Genomic DNA, 18,670 nt, shown 5'->3' on the forward strand with positions numbered 1-18,670 from the left:
AAAAAACAGGAAAAGCTTTTGTTCCATTTCAGCAGTGAGCCTTACTCCTTCAAGATTAGCAGAGAGTAAAATGAATAGAAGTCATTATTGATTAGGATCATCATTGATCTAGGTACGATTCATGTTGCTATGGCAACTCCAAACTTCCTCCCTTTTATATCTAAATTCAAAAGGTTTCATAGATCAAAGGGCATCTTATTGAATGCGAGCAGATTTAGCCTACAGTATCAGGTATGGTTTGAATTCTCTTTGAATTTATTTCATTGCTGTTTCTGGGGATTGGTCAGATAAGTTACAACTACAGTGAAAACCATTAAATAAAAGAAGTTAGCTGAAGTCATATCAAAGAAAAACAAAGGGTTCTGGCTTAAGAGCTTCATAAATCAAAATAATCTTGATTACTGATAAACTTTTTAAAACCAAGAATATGAAACCAGGCTGCTGAAAAACAAGGTTAGATCAAGGACTTTACTATTGTAAGTCCTATCTTTAGGACTAGGTAATTGATGATTCATATAAAACCACACCATTTTGCTAGCTAAGTCTCTCATGAAGTGGTAATGACTACCTTTTTTGCAGTAAAAAATCCTCCGGGTTTACACTCACTGAGCAAAAACCTGATATTTTGCAGCCTCATACAAAAAAAAATCAATTACACAAGAAATCTCAAATTCGCTAATTATATATAGCATGGAATGAAGAAATACTAGGGTAATTTATTACATGAGGTCATATGATTCTCATAACCAGAGTTCATTTAATTTAAAAAATATCAAGATTGAATTCAGAAGTGAATAAGAATATGTATGATAGTACAAAATTCTACATCTATTCTAATATACAAAATGAATATTTGTAACAGGTTTCCTGATTGTGTATTCAAATATTCATAAGTGGGGAGGCAGATTGCAACCAGAAATAAGACATTTTGTTTGTTAGGTATTTCTGTATGTCTAAGGAAATACAGATAATACACACCCACATCCAAAAACCCACACATACATGTACATCCAAAATGATATCATAGTATTGACTTAATATGAAGCTGCTATAATTGAGGTGAAACAACATCAGTTTGCTTAATTTTTGTGCTTAGTACAGGCATTAACCTCTTTACAATGTACTCTTAATACTGTAACCCAACAAAGGGTCTAGACTCTAAAGTCAAGTTTTAATCCCCCCTCCCCCCCCCCCCCCCCCAATCAGAACTCAGACTAACTTGCTTAAAATGTTCGTTGAGTACAGGTTTAAGTGTTGTGAAACACTACTAAAACTAGGATAACGACATGAGATGGTATATTGCTCTCATAACATTGACATGTTTATCACAATTTATGAATTTAATTGCACATGTAGGATAGAGTTTTCAGGTGTAATGCCTCGTGGAACAGAGCAATTAAATCTACTGTTTATTTCAGCTTCCACCTGCTCTCTGAATATACCAGTCATAATATTGCTATCAAGCCATTCCATGAATTACTAATTAAAATGGAAAACTTCTCGTATTCAAAGCTAGTTCCTGGATTCCCTTGCTTTCTTATTTTGCTTCATTAACAGCAGCTAGCTATCACATATTACACCTTTAAGTGCATATTTAGTCCAAATATCTCTGGCAAGCGAATTCTCCCTCCAGAAGATTGGTTATCGCATCATTCAGGTGCTGTTTTGGTCCAAAATACAATGTTAAGCACATTTGTTATTTACTTTTCACTTCTGTTATGTCAGATTTACTTTGTTGGAGTATGTACCCCAAATGCCTCCCCTCCGAGACGCAGCCATTATATACCTCTTCTTTATATTTTAACTTATTGATTTTTTTTGTATCATTCAGTTATTATAGGTGTGCTTTATTCTAATTCCTTTGAAAAACATTTATAGTATGAAGTTACATCAACTGCCATTAATTATAATTTCTCAACACATTACAAAATTTAGCATTCCATATACTTTCATAATTGAGTATACAGGTCAAAATTATGAATAATATTTTTCACATAAATTTCTGTGTACCACGAAAACCAAAACATGCAATCCGATATTAATTTGCAAGAAATCGCACTAAGTCACTTCACAATTTGAACAGCAAAATGATGTTTAGATTTTGAAGGAATGTGACAAAGTTGTCCTTGGTTCATTAGATATGATCTTATATTATTTGCTCATTAAATGTGATCTATATTTGCCACTCTTGACCAAGGTGAGGTAAATGCAACCCTGGAAAGAATTTAATTAAATCCTTGGCTAATGTAAGGGTAATATTTGTTTCCACCACTTTTTTCCTAAGAAATAAGAATCTTATGAAGTCAACTATCGTCAAAATCATCTTCATTATCATCTATTGCTAATTAATGAATGTTTGCTTCTAAACCCCCTTTGAAAGATTTATGCTATAACTATAGCATTAAAAATGATATTCATTGTAATACATTCCCTTTTGGAATTCATTAAAGAATGTCTGTTCGCTTGGTTCCAAGTGCTTCATAGTAATCCAGCAAAGTCTTCAGAATATTAGTGGGAATTCATTCAAAAAAATACATTATATATTGTATTGCTTTAGTCTAAAGAGTTTGTTTGATAGCATTGTATTAATTGGAAAAAATATTTCATTTTGGATTTAGCTTCATTACATTATACTCTAAAGATCTCTCTGTATATAGGAGAGTATTTCATATTGAATTAATTGGAGTGGGAATCTCTCCCTTATATCTTGAGATAATGATACCAAGAATCTCTATGTCCGACCTGAAGCTTAGCTTAGCATCAGTCAAAACCTGAGACATCTGCTTAACATGGCTGAATCCATGCATGCATGCAGCCAGCCAGCCAGCTAGCCAAGCCAAGAAACCTGCAGGCAATTTTAGGATGACGAGTAATGCATGCATGCTGATTAGGCTATACAGAGTTAAGATGAGGCTAGCACACAGTTCCTACTTAAGAAGCATCTATCTCACCCACTCCTTCATCTCCTCCTATGATATACACCTTCCATACTAGCTAGGCGATGGGATACTGAGCCCCTCACCCTATGAAAGCTATTAGTAACCCTGTGTACATGTGGGTCTCTACGTGACCAACCATCCCAACAAAACCAGCACCCAAACTGACCTACAATGTATCTCTCTGTTTACTGCCTGGTAAAAGCTGTGACCAATCTGTATAAAATATGCTCTATAAACAGGCAGACTGCTCGAAATATGCAGCAATTTGAATCAAGCGATGAAGCTAGTGAACAGAATAGAGCAGAAATGAAGCAACAAGTGTGGGGGTGGGCAAATAGCTCATCATTTTCCACCCCCTGTTTACAAGTATGGATAGGCCTAAGTCATAATCATCATATCAAATTCATAGGTAAACTGGTTGTTACAATGCAATTGAGCTTCTGCCAAAGCATTGTGTGTCAAGTTGTATTTGACATTTGACAATATGATATTTGTTTGATTAATAAAAGTAATAACATTAAACAGAGAGAAAAAATGGTCAGAAATGTCAGGTTTTGAGGGGGAGAAACGTTTACTTCACTCATGTTTGTGGTGCTGATTTTGCTACCCACATCAATTTATTTTGCTGTCCAAGCCCAATATTTGTATCATAAAAAAAACAGTGAACAATGAAGTCTCATTATTCATTTAGATATGTATCTGAGAGAGTCAGAACTATAAAGAGAAAGGAGGACAGAGAATTAGAGGATGAGGAAGTTTTTAAACGAGACAAGGAATGAAGGGAAAATGAGGGAGGAGTGTGGGTGGGTGCATGTGTGTGTGTGTGTTGTAAAGGTAGAGACTGAGAGTTGAGAAAGAGTATTTGGGTTAATGAAAGTTACACAAGTAGAGAGAGAGAGAGAGAGAGAGAGATGTTGAGAGTATATTATTATGTGAAAGAGGCAGAGGAAGGAAGGTCAACAGAGAGGGAGCAATAGAGAAATAAAGAGCTTGAGTCAGGTTAGTACGAGGCAAACAGAAACTATAACAAACAATAGGTGAGGAGAAAATCAGAAGATGTTATGGTGTCAATGACGTTGAAGAAAACAAAACATGTTGTTAAAATTTTGAAGATGAACAAAACAACTGCTGAAAAACATCCTTCAAAGCTGCTGTGCTCTAAAAAGCTGAGAAATTGATTATTTCTCATTATGAAGTTGTATTTTACACCATGCGTCGGTCTCATTCTCTCTTTTTATAGCAGTAATGGAGGAGAAAGTGATATATAATTAGAAAGAGTAATAGATGAGAGTGTGAAGGAGGTAGACAAAAAGAGAGAGGGGGAGGTGTATGCGTGTAGATATGTGAGTATATTTGTGTGGATTGAGGAGAGGGAGAAAAGGAGAGAGAGAGAGAGAGAGAGAGAGGAGTAAATATTTACAGAATTATTTCAAATAATAGATTAAAAAGCATTGAACAGGAAAAAGAGATATTGCAAGGAAGCTAGGTATTGCAGTTTGAATCAAAGTAGTACAGAGATGTTAAAAATACGGACATTTAGATGTGCTGGAAAATCAAGGAAGAAAAGTTAACATGATTGCAACTATTTTAGACAAGACAAACTTAGCCGATTCCTTTGACCTTGTATGTCACCTTCTGAAATGTGCAAACATTACTATGGTACAAACATGATTTCAACCCTTCAGTTGATTTCTTACGTGTCTTTTTGGGCATGTGAATTATTGAATGCTCAAAACATGAATGAATCCCCAAAAATCTGATGTTATGAAAATGTGCAGCGGAATAGTGAAAATATGATATTACTCTCAATGTCCCATTACTCTATGGACTCTAGTCTTTACAATAATAAAGCGGGGTATGAAGATCTAAGATTAATTATCCAGGAACATAAGACTATTTCCTATATTTTCCATAACATAATTTTGTGTAATGCTCCTTTAACAGATGGATAACCATTGAATACAAAGTGTCATTACCAAATTTAGAAATTCTACAATACACACACACAAATTAAAGAAAATGTATAAGTGTAGAAGTGAATTATCAACGTTTGCTAAAATGTAATCACTGTGGTTCCCATTCTCACTGGTCTGTGAAGGCTTCAATAGATACAGATCATTAATTTTCAAATAACCTGTGGCAATGTTATCCTAGTCATAGCTTGTGATTACAACATTGAAAGGAGAGCACAAAAAACCTGTGCCGGTGTCAATGGCCCCCTCTGGGCAAAGTAAACCGGCAAATTAATTTTCTGCCACCTTCCCCCCTCCCCAAAAGGTACCACAGTGCTGTATCTTAATTAATTTCAAGCCGAGCACATCATCTTAGGCTAGATTAATAAATCCTTAGCCTATATAGCATCTTTACTCAGTTTGATCCTCATGTATGTCAGTCTGTAGGTTCATTCTAACCAGGGTATATCCACGTTCACCTTTAAAAAAGACACCCACCTAATGGTTCTCTCAGAATAAGCTAGTGTATATTGTGTTTGAATAAGTAAGGTTTTACCAGCATGGTGGGCGTCAAGACCAGAGTAACAAGGGTTCTTGATATACGGAAATGCTGTGCATGTATGGATTGTATTCGAACAGACAGAAGTAGTATGAGTAGTAGGAGGAGGAGGAGGAGTAGCAGTAGTAATAATAGCAGCAGCAGTAGTAGTAAAAGAAGTAGTTGTAGTAGAAGTAGTAGTATTAATAGTAGTAGTAGTAGAAGTGTTGGTAGAAGTAGCAGTAGTAGTTGCAGTAGTAGAAGTAGCAGTAAATAGTGTTAATTAATAGCAGTTCCAAAATTGAAAAGAATAATTTACTTCATAACATTATCAAAACATCTCAGTCTTTTAAAAAGAAATAGAGGTCAACCTTTAAACCTTTAATATTACTACTTCAAGCAGTATTCCAGCAAGAACATTCCATGATGTTTAAGAATGATAAAAACAACAACATAATAACTGTGAATATTCATCATTTGCTTGTTCATTTCAAAATCATTCTTAAAAAAGAAGCAAATAGTGCTGTAAAGCTATCACCATTTCCAGAAGATCATTTTAATATCTTGATCATATATCCTGCATTTCTAAGCATAATTGAAGTATTCTGACAATTCCATTCATATTTTTCACTAAAAGTGCCTAGAAAAATTGTTGGTGTCATCATGTGTATAATGATATATTAGGTTTATATTAACAAAATAGAATCATTGTTTCAAGTAGGGTAATAGTGGAGGGTTGGTAATTATTGAGAATGTTGATATAAAAAAGAAAACTGATTTAGAAGTGATGAAAAAAATCAGTACTTTTTACACAATGATACATATATTATGGACATATCATCCTTGGCTTTTAATTCCAAAAATACATTTTCGTCATGAAATAGTGAAGTATTTTTTATTGTGTGCATCTATGTATTCAATAAATTTATTATTTTGTAAGTAAAGTTGTATCCTTTGGCCTAGATGTTGTAAGTCACTAATGTTCACTCATATAGAGTTCTTTTGTTTGTATCTCTAAAGTTGTCTTTATATAAAGACATGTAATCTTGTTGGCCTCTAATACTTAGGTCTCAATGCTAACCATTATTTTGACATAAGAATCCATTAGGTATATGTCTCTCTGTGGATTAAATAAAATGATATTTTTAATGGTGTAGTTGTTTTTGTGAGTACATTTTCTGACTAAAAAAATATTTTGTTCATTACTCAAAGCTTTGTTGATGTAAGGTCATTTCAAGAGCATTGTTTAAAAGCTATTTTTTATCTTCTCCTTTTGATATATTTAATTACATTACAGCGGTATACTTGTGCAAACGAACTATGCAAAACAAATCAAGGCTAGAACTGGCAGATTATGAAGCAGTAAGTATGCACGTAGTTCATTATCAAGTTTTCTGTTTAACCTATGTGCTTTTTAAATGATACGAGTGAGCACGCAGTGATAATATCAAATAGTTTTGGATTGAAGATGATAACTTAAATAAAAGGTTCTAACATACTGTACATCCATGTATTACCAAATGAAAAGCTGTCCAAAATACTGTTGCAGTTTGTGTATATGCTACTCAAGATCACAAACATTTTATGTGAGATTAAGTTGCAGAGATAAAATAAACATATTATAGGATTTTAACATCTGTCAAAAAGTATGAAACTAGCATTGTAAAAAAAAATCATTGCATAGTCATATTTACATGAACTATTTAGATGTGTTATCACAAGCACATCCAAGTAACGGACCATGAGGAAATTTTAATGAAATCGACCCTTTGTATTAAGATATCAAATGATTGGATAATGATGAATTTTACTTAAAATATGTTGTTTCCATGATTCTCATTGGTTATTTAATTTTGATATTCATAGTGTTCCACATTTTGATGAATGAACATGTAAACGAAAATGCACAGTACTTACTCTTTCCCTTGATTTGTATTTTTTTTCTTGGATTTTGAATCCTGTCTTATTTTGGAATTAATTTTTAAAAAGCTTTTCTTTTCTCTCTTCCTCAAGGAAAATCTGGCCAAACTGCAGCGGATGTTTTCTCGAAAATGGGAGTTCATCTTCATGCAAGCAGAGGCACAAGCAAAGTAAGTGTTACACGTTACAAATATTATTGATTTCAAGCTTATTTTTAATACTTCATTTCCTGTACGTTATTTTTATAACAAGTCACATAGACATATGTATTTTTCTTCTTTTACACAAAAGTGATATTGAAAAAACATGGTGTATCAAACCCTTAAGTTTCTTGTATATTTCGGTTGTCTTCTCTAAACTTGTTCTGCAAACAGGTGATAGATAACCATCAAATTAGACTAACCAATTTTCTAGGAGTTTTTTCCACTTGAGCACTGACAACATTACATTAATAGATTGAACAGTTATTTTGAATGACAGAACTGTTTATTTGCAAATCTTGCCATGAATCTACTTTTAGACTTGCAGACATTAGGGATAGTTACTGTTTGAGGGTAAACAAGCCCCTAAAGATAAACAAGAAAGTACACTCAAGGACATTTCCGAGCAATCAACGTAGTCTCCTGTATTGAAGAGAATTCTTTTTTGGGTTCATTACCAGGTTTCTGTTTGTTCAATTTTCCTGTTTTAGAGGAGTTGGGTACTATATTTAGGTTAGCTATCCATTCTTCAAGAAGCCTTGAAGAGTGAGGTAAAATCTTAGTTAGTAAAGAGTACTGTCGTCATAATGGCTCCTGAAGCATCTACAGTTTTTTTTACAAACAATCCAAATCTGCTTTACAAATTGGAACAAACAATTGGTTAATATATGAATGAGGATGTTTGGAGAATGTCGCTAAATAGATGCCATGGTAATGAACTATGAGATTCAACATCAGTAGCAAGACCATCTCTTATCTTCATACAAGACAACTACGTCACATGACCCTACGCCATTGCTGCGGCTTCTCGTCTTCATAATGGAAATGCTAGGCAAGAGCTTGAGGGCATCACACGCATACATGTAGACTACAGCACACACACACACACACGCAATGTATGAGACACTCGCATTTATACACTTACTCATTCCCACTTGCATGCTAATGCTAACACACACTCACACTCTCTCTCTCTCCCACACACACACACACACTCTAAGCCGACCAGACCTGGCTGATGATGTAGGCATACTGTAGTTCAATACACAGACATACATACAGTCTACCGTAGCTTGCTTTGCCGGCCGCAAGGAGACCCTGAATGTAATTTTAAATGCGTGAGACACATGCTACTGAATGCCATGGCAAGCTGTACTCACTAACCAACACAACCTTCCCTCCTTTTCCATACACCCTTGCGCAATTTAAGATCGAACCTTACATGTCTAATGGTATATGTCTGATAACATATATGCAAATGTATATAACTACAAATTACAGAACAAAAAGAAGAGTTACGGCTAAATGGAGATCTCTTCAAGACATAAGAAATTTGCATCTATGCATGGAGATATAATACTAACTGGAATCTATTGTAGCTCATTCTTTCTTGACCTTGATTGTGAACATCACTGATTAGGTAAGGTCTCATTAAATTCATGAAAATATGTCTTAGTAAAGACTTGCCAATCATCATCAACTGTCAGCTTGAAGCTGTTTTTCTCATGAAAACAATGTAGTAATGATATAAAAAACTTCCACGTAAAGTCAGACACAGACCTGACTCATGCAAGCTGTTTTCCTTTACAGACACATCATTTTCTTTTTAATTTGTTCAATATGAAAGAAGATAATGTATGCAGGAATTAAAAAGAAAAATGAGCTCAAATACAAGAAAAGAAACAACTTTTGTTCAGCCCAATCATTTGACTCAAATGTCATAAGATTTTCCCATGAATTTCATGACATTTCTTTTGTAATACTTTCATGCTGTGATATGGATGAAGTATAACCTCCAAATAGTAAGAGATAATAAAGATCCTGAAAATGTAGTCTTTGAGATATATGTGCAAGTTCTCCAAAATATTGTTTTTATAAGAAAATATCATGAGTTCATCGCTGCATCCTGCAGTAAAAAGGTAATGGTAAATTGCATTTCACTTTGTGATCTCACACTACGATATGTATTTTCTACAATCGCATTCGGACTATTATAAGTATAAAACCATGCAATCTATTTATTCCAATTCTCTGAAACATGTACCCAGGTGCCTGGGGTTAACTAAATTGTCAACTGTACAACCAAATCAAAAAGGAAGATAACAAAATTTGCCCTTCCAGACCAAGCAGTAGTAATATGTTATGGTTGTAATAAATATGTTACGAAATGACCTCATTAGTATGATAGTTGCATAGAGTGATATCATATGGTGCTTTGTACTACATGTATGACCAGAAGATAGGATAAATTAATATTTGTGTGATATGTGTATTATCCTTTTTCATGAGTAGGCCATTACGGTTATAGTCAATCCCACAAATATATTTATTATTCTGCAAGGAACCATATTTCCATTACCAGTAACATCACATTTAAAATACAGGAATCATTGGATGCCTTGCAAGGCAATAATAACTTCTATTTTTTCAGGAATCATGTAGATATTGATGAAAGTTTTGTAAAAAATGTTCATGTTCATGTATTTACATTTCATATCAATAATTTTAGAAACAATAGCAATATCTTGTTCAATGATTTGATTTAATTTGATATGGTTTGTTATCAAAAACATTCAAAATATCAGCCATAAGGCTGAAACAAGCTGAATTTACAATTGTAAACAGAAAAAAATCCATGCAAGTAGAATACATTGAAACTTGATTCAATAAAACACAATAATATATAAATAGAAATATGTTGTATAATAACATCAACATGAAAAGAAAAAAGGAAAACAAACAAGGAAATATAAAGGATAGAATGAAGAAAGAATATGAATAAGAATGATTGATATGGAGAAATGGAAATAGATTTATTTATAGCAATTGCATAAAAACATGAGGATTAAAATTAGAACTCTTGTTTTCTAATTCAGACATTGTCACTATTTATATAGAGATGAGTTCACACAAATTTAGATTTAGAATGGTAGGTTAATCTTGACAGTGATAAGGAATATTAGTGAAAGTAAAAATTTACGCAAGACAGATAAAGCAATTATAAGTATGGCACACCATCATAATTATTATTAATATCATCATTAGTATTATTTCTTTTATTATGATTACATTTTGTGTATTATCATCATTATTATTATTATTATGAATAAAGAAATATCATTACAATTATTTCAATTACGTGATTTTGGGGATCTAAAGAAGATGTGAATATCATTCAGAAAAAAAATGTTTATTTTCTAAGACAACACTGCCACATCATATCATAACTGCAGTGACCAAACCCTATTGGGAAATTACAGTATCACCAAAGAAACAATTTTCTTTACTTTTGTGACAAGACAAAGTAATGTCATAGAAAGAGCACAGAGTTTCAATACGACAGTGTGACTGTTTGGAACACAATGATTCTGTATTCATTCTGTGTGACACAGTTTAGTTGTACATGTAGAACACATAACACAGGGTGACCAGTGAGGGTTTTTTTTTTAAACATGAGAGTGTGTACAGAAAAACGTGTGACCAAAAAGACTATTTGGAACACAATGAGACTACATTCATGCTGCCACAAAAGTGTACACACTGTGACATACAACCAGAAATTATACATCATTGTGTGATCACAGATAATTTTCTTTTAGCAAATGAAACTGAGTCTACACGGCATGAAAAAGTTTGACACATTATGTATGCAACAATGTGTGACCATTGATAGAATTTTTTGACCACAATGAGACTTTCTTTACACTGTGACTTAATGTTACACACTGTGGCATGGGACCAGTAAAAAGAACCAGGGTATACACAGGCATCACAGTGTGACAATAGAGATGAATTATATTTTTGACACACCAATATTTTGTTAAGATGGAGTGACACACTCTGGCCAAAGGGAGAGTATTGCATATTTTCAGTGTGACCATAAGTACAATGTTGAAACACAAGACTGTGATCACAGTGTGTGGCACACTATGACCACACTGTGGCAAGGAGAACAATGCTTCCACATCTCAGTGTGATCAGAAAGATTAGTTGGAACACAATGAAACTGTATTCACCCTGTGTAAACAATTGTGAAAAGATATGGTCTTAGATATAACACAGTGTGTGTACAAGAAAGTGTGGCTGATGAGATGATTTGTATTACAATGAGACAATTCACACAGTTTAAAAAAGTATGACTCACTGTTATTATGGACGCTGTTCTTTCCAGAAAGTCAATTCCGTTTTCCAGCAAGCCTGGTGTTAAACATTAGATTCATATTTATATTTCTAATTTTTGTTTTGTACACTTATCACATGACTTATCACATGACTTATCACATGACCGTGTTGTGGTACTCCTTTCCAGGGTGGATAAGAAGAGAGATAAGATGGAGAGGAAAGTGTTGGATAGTCAAGAAAGAGCGTTCTGGGACGTCCATCGGCCTGTACCAGGCTGCGTCAACACTACTGAAATGGACATCAAGAAACTCAGCAGAATCAACAGAACATTCAAGAAGAAAAAGGTGAGTGCAAAGAAAAGAAAATGCTCCGTTCATTTGTTTACCTGTTTGAAAACTTTTGTCTGCTGAGAGCCAGAATGGCAGATACAGTTATTCATTGTGAAACTTTAACATGCTATCTATTGCCTACTTTATAAAAAAAAATCAGTCAAAGAAAACAGAATGTATGATTAAGTGATGAGTGAATTACCTTGATAATTTGATGAATAGACTTTGAAAGATGGGTTCTTGAAACCACACAATTATGAATTGTACCCCTGGAAATTTATAATCTACTAAGTTTCCTTAAATATTTTGAAAGAATATTCTGACTATTCTATGGCCAAAGTGACATTTAATCACATCTTTCAACGCATTGCTCATTCTCTTCTGGGCTAACAAATGAGCTTTGTCTTGAGTTTCAGAGGTTTAATGTTTTTCAGAGGTTTAATGTTTTTTTACAGAGGAGATTAATCTGAAAAGAAATATTGAGGTTATGATTATGTGAGATACCTCTGGTTAATTGTGAACATACTGATCAAAATTATGTCAAATCAAGTCATACATTTCCTATGGCTACAAAGCCTTACATACTTCAATGTATTATACTACTGATTCAATTGAAGGGTACCTCTGCAGTGAAACATGAACGATGAAACAGTAATATCACATTCAATTTAGCAAAATAACTAAAACTATGACTGCAATTGCCCATGGATCATTGATCTGACTTTCAATCACAATTCATTGATAAACATTTTACCCAGGTGTGTATGGGTACAGGATCTGATATGCTTAAGCTAGTTAGTAAGATGGCTTGGCTATAGCTGCTGTTAGTGTTAAAGTGACAAGGGTGTCACAGTGTGGTGATAATAAGCACTTTTATATAAGAAGCCATTATCATTATTATTACTAGTATGCTGATGCTGCTGCTGCTACTACTACTTCTACTGCTTCTACTACTACTGTTACTACTTCTACAACAACTACTTCTACTACTACTACAACTACTACTACTACTACTACTGCTACTACTTCTACTTCTACTACTGTTACTACTACAACTATTACTACTACAACTATTACTACTACTACTACTACTACTACCACTTCTACTTCCACTACATATGCTACTGCTACTGCTGCTGATATTGATATTACCATGTCTGCTTTCTTTGCATACCATAGGTATGTCGGTAATATTTCATCTCTTTTTATAGATATTTGCCTGCAATCAGTAATTTACATATTAACATAAATCTCAAGCATGCTTGCGTTATTTTCTGATTTGTAATAATATGTATCAGTGGTCATTTCTCACATGATGAAAATGACAATGAATTTGTATGTCAATAACATATTGTTGTATTTAGCTTTATAATGGTGTTTGTCATAAATACAATACATGTAATCTGTGCATTCAATAATGGTATAGAGAAACCTTGAATTATTAGTACAAACAAATTGTGACAGCCCTAAAAATACTCTACTTAAATTCTTGTTGACTACCATGTCAAGAAATGGCTGGAGGCTGCATTTGTTTTCTCAGCTATATGAATTAAAGGCTTAACCAAAACCCAGGTTAATGATTCATTCATCCTTCTTCTTTTGTCTATTCATTGAAATCAACTTTTCAGATCAACTCACCTGAAGATGGTGATAGATGTCCGTCAGATTCAGACATACAATCAGCTTCAGAAGAAAGCAAGAGACAGGTAAAATCTTCTACATTTTCTATTTTTCCTATCATTCATCAAAACAGATCAATATTTTCTTTACTCATTTTATAACCATTTCAAATTTCTGTTACAACTCTTTATTTTCTTTATTTGGTTAATAATAATAATAAACTAGGCTTCCATAGCGCATTTCATCTTCAGAGAAAATAAAAATGCAAATGCGCTTTACAATAATAAAATGACAAAATCACACGTATAAATACTAACTCCTGAACTAAAGAACTATCAAAATAAGGACAAGATCAATCATCATCAATCATTGGTTGCCATCTTGTCATCAGGAACTTCTTTCTTTCATTATTATATTACTGAACCTTTCACTATTCTGTATTGACTCAACCATTCATAACATAACATTGATTGCAAATAAATTTCAATTGTACATCGATCAAAATTTGCATACATTCCAATAATCTGCTTTGAAGATGATGTTCGTTATTTGCACACAGGGATCTTTACACTTATTTACAATGATACGTTTGCAGTAAAGTTATTCTTACTTTTGACCATATTTTCCTACATAACTATGGTAGAAAATTAATATGAAATACCACAGAACAGGAAGTGATGATATAGAGCTCAAATTGGCATCACACGTTGTGCTTTGTTTAAAAGAAAACTCTTCTGAGAGGTTTCAGGTTATGAGAGGTTTCAGATTATGATAAATATCTTCATCTTTGTGATTTCATGTGACTTTGTCCATGGCTCAGAGGAGTAATGAAATCCATTAAAGCTTGATATGTTCGGTTACTATGGTTACTTACACCTGACTAGTGATTGAAGGATTTTACTAAGATTCTATCCTACATGATGCATTATCAATCTTGACATGACTTTCAATACATAAGGTGGTGAATATTAAAAGAGAAGAAAATCAAATCTTTGCATCCAGATTATGTATGGCTACAGCTTTAAAATATGCAACTGCGCTACTATATGTTTTTAAAATTGCTATTTTTTTAAATGCCCAGCAAATAAAATGATAAATGCACTTGTGCTTGATAGCCATACCTCAAAAGATATGGATTACATGTGAGGGGGTAAAAGCAGGAAAAAAGCAATTAAAGGGCTGGATATGCTTGATAAGCATGCTTGGGCAGTGTTCATTGTGATATTGGTGATGGTTGCAACATTTGTTTTTGTTCAATATGTCACATAAAATAAAAGTTGGAATATCATTATTGGCAACAACAAAAAAGAAATGTCATCCCTCTGATTTTCCATGAAGTAATTCTATACTACAGGATTAAATTCCAAAATTGTTTAAATTGTTCTAGAGACTTTGAGCTTCTTTCCTTTAAATCATTCCATTTGTGAATGACTGAGTTTAAAATGCAAATGAAATGCTTCTTTCATGAAATCAGAAAAACCATATCCTTTATTTTCGTATCAATGGGATGTTTAAAAAAGAAATTTTAAAAGTCAATCAAAATTTGGATGGGTAAGACCTAATAATCTTAAATACTTAATTTATGCTACTTCTGTCAAGTTTTGTTCTCACAATTTTTATTACATTGTTTATGATAATCTATATTTTTAAAGGTTTACATCTTCATAAGATAATCATGGAATAAACATAATTCTTCATAAACTATGTGGTTTGAATGAATGGTTACTTTATTTCCGGTGCATTGATCTCTGTTTTTTCTCTCTATTTCACCTTTTCTTCCCTTTTCTCTAATTCTGCTTTGTTCACCATTGGGTAATCCTTGTCCTTTGTTGCTACTCTTATCCTTCTCTATTCTTCATCGTACCTTTACCCTACTTTATCTACTCTACTCTTTCTCAATGTGATACAACCTTCATCCATAATCTGTTCCTGTTTCTCTCACTTTGGTTTCTTGGAAATACTTCATGAATTATTCACATCTTTTTGTTCGAACATCCTTCAATTTCTGGAAATGATCCATGTTTTTGTCTATGTCTCTCTGTTTATGGACATGTTTCTTTATGGTTCTGTGTTATATGTTGTGTAAATCACTCTTCCATATTGTAACACATTTTTACACCTTCTCTCTATCTCTGTTCCTCTCTCCTTTCTTGAATTTCCCTTTTCCTTGTTATTCTTCTCCTTTTTTTAATCTGCACCTCATCTATTTCCTTATCATTCTATCATTCTAACCCATTACTCTCCGTTATAATTTGTTTTCCTTTCTTATTCTTTCAATCTCCTCTCTCTATCTCTCTCTCTCTCTCTTTATCTCTCCCTCTCCCCCTATCTCTCTCTCTCTCTCTGACTGTCTCTGGTTCTCTCTCTCTCTCTCTCTCTATCTCATTCTGTCAATCCCTGATATCCTTCTTTCGTCCTCTGTGATTTTATATATCTCTCTCTCTCCCGCCATTCCTTTGTTTTAACTCTGTCATTTTCGTCATCCCCAATCTCATTGACTCTCCCTCGCTTTCTCTCTGACTGTCTACCACTGTCTCTGTCTCTCTTTGTCATTTTTCCCTCTCTCTCTTGTTCTGTCCATCCCTTTCATCATCTATTCCATCCTGCCATTGGTCTCCAACAGGAGTCTTCTCATCATCATCATCTGCACTTTGCATGTTGTTCACCAATTCTCTTCCTCACTCGTAAGGTATGTATAACTGAGTCATCATCAGTGGCATGCATGCTGCTGCACCTAGCTCAGGGCAGTGCATGGTACCACTAGACTGGATGATGGTGGGTTCATATCATCCTCATTCATTGGGATTCTACACTCATTTCAACAATTTCATGTTACTTCAAACACAGTCACAAACATTGAAGAAAAAAAAATCCATTTATGTGCAATTGCAATACAAAAATCATCAGTTATGGTTATTTAGTTGCCTACCATATTCAATAGACCAGTTTTGGAAACGCCCCCTCTCAAAAAATGAAATGGAAGCTCTTATTACCAATCCTGTGAAAGAATATGTTTTGACTAATACGTGATGATACAAATTTTGAAGGGAAACCGCCTACTAATTGATATATTTGGTAAATTATAATATCTATTCGGAGCAGATAGATAACGTGCATGTGTCACGTAGTCCCAAATACATCTTCCTGTGTATGGTGCTTGTAACTTTACCAAGACTGGGCCAAATTTCTTATCATTTTGATGATTCCAAAACCTTGCAGTACACAACAATACTTATATGCTAGATGATCAACCTTTTCTGATCGATTCCACAACGTTCCTTCGCAATGCAATCGCATGACCAGAACTGGTCTTTACCTTTAAAAGTCTATCATAACATTTGCATATTTCACCAGGCCATGTATATCAGATGATTGGATATTTTCTGAATATGTTCATGACTGTTTGCATGTATCACTCACAAATTACATTCAATTTTATGAATTAAGGAAAGCATGAGGTAACAATAATTGTCAATTTGCAGTGATATTGCTGTGGTGTGTATTGTAGTGAATTGTAGTTTCAAATATCTGATAGAGTACTAAATTAATTAGTTTTAATTGAATAGTAGCTTATTGCTTCTTTTGCTTTAAAATTTGCCAGTATAGATGTGAGAAAAATATATAAGTAGGAATCATTATGTATGCTTATGTAAATCACAAACCTTATTTTCTCTTTCAGTTCAAGAAGTCAACAACCCGTATTTCTTGATTTGAAGTCACTACTTAATATATATGCTAAATAGTAATATAGTAATAGTGGTATATTCATTCAGTATTTGTGCCATGAACAGTTTGCCCTTTAACCTACTCAACAGTATCATATGCTTTTCATTTCAATTAATAACACAATAGTATTATCATTTTACTTGCTCTTACATTTCAACATGAAGAGAAGTTTGAGTTCTCTGAAAAATGACAAATAATTATGAATTTTGTCATACCTTTTTATGTCAGCTCAGAAGGATAATGTCCCCTAAAAAAGATTTCTCTTCAACTACCTCATTTTCGAGAACAAAATAATAAAAAGAGAAAAAATGAAAAGCTTAGACCATATTTCCTGCAACAAATGTTTAGTCCTAGGTACATGTTTCTGTGTGCAGTAGCTATCACTATTAGCTAGACTGAATCAATTTCTTATTGTTTTGATAATTTCATAACCCTCACAGTGTACTACATAATCAACATCTTAAATACGTTGCTTCATCCAAATGCTTCAACCTTTGAGAGTAACCTGAATCAATATTTTTTAGGGAGTTTCAATGTCTGCTCCATTCAATGGACCTTACCCCTTCCAAACACACAAGCTGTTTTTACAAAATCATTCCTCCCCATTTTCATCTAATTTTGTATGTGCTGTCATATGAAACAAGCTTCCATGTAGAAAGCATAATACTAATGAAATGGCTTTGTAGATGATCATAGCATTAGTTTTCTCTGACCATTTAATGCATTCAATTGAATACTTTCACCAAATTCTTGCAGTGATTTAGACTTAGACATTATTTCTTTCTTTTCAGCATAGAGATCAGGACTTGTAATTCATCATAAATATTTGATTTCTGCTTTTGATTTGTGTCCATTATACATATCGTTGGCACTATTTTTAACCGATCAATCCGTTCAGTAAAATATACGACAGATTTGTAGGTTCAAAATAACGCAAACGATACTATTATTGCATATTTGTCTACTTTTATTCAAAAACAAATCAAATATTGTTAATAATATTAGGCTTAATTATATGTATTAGAATTTTATTCTTTGAAAAATTAAATCAAAACAAACCTCTTTGTAAGTGTTATAAGTAAATGGAAAATAGAAGCTTTTTCAACCTATATTTCTTATCAAAATTGTCCCAAGGATAGAAGGAGTTAAATAGTTTGCTGGTGAATTTAACTTTCATAACACCTTTATTAATAATAATAAGAAGAAGATGAATAGAAATAATAATAATTATCATTTCTAAGCAATTTACATAACATGAAATAAACATCTTATACCCCAAAAAAAATTATATCAATAAACATGGTAATGATTCAATTCTAATATC

General features: G+C 33.2%; 1 protein-coding gene across 4 annotated transcripts in view; it reads left to right on the top strand.

Moving 5' to 3' along the window:
- Positions 1-18,670, top strand: part of LOC576914 (regulator of G-protein signaling 7) — a 63,656-nt gene that overhangs the window by 15,958 nt on the left and 29,028 nt on the right. For 3 of the 4 annotated variants that reach the window (XM_011674058.2, XM_011674060.2, XM_011674059.2), the window contains exons 5-9: positions 6,727-6,791; positions 7,443-7,519; positions 11,859-12,015; positions 13,629-13,706; positions 16,244-16,309. In XM_011674058.2, coding sequence (XP_011672360.1) covers positions 6,727-6,791; positions 7,443-7,519; positions 11,859-12,015; positions 13,629-13,706; positions 16,244-16,309 — 443 coding nt within the window. The remainder of the gene's footprint in view (positions 1-6,726; positions 6,792-7,442; positions 7,520-11,858; positions 12,016-13,628; positions 13,707-16,243; positions 16,310-18,670) is intronic. The other variant, XM_011674061.2, reaches the window with a different exon arrangement.

The sequence above is a fragment of the Strongylocentrotus purpuratus genome, unplaced genomic scaffold (assembly GCF_000002235.5).
Source record: "Strongylocentrotus purpuratus isolate Spur 01 unplaced genomic scaffold, Spur_5.0 spur5_scaffold_5, whole genome shotgun sequence".
In the NCBI taxonomy this organism is placed as follows: Eukaryota; Metazoa; Echinodermata; class Echinoidea; order Camarodonta; family Strongylocentrotidae; genus Strongylocentrotus; species Strongylocentrotus purpuratus.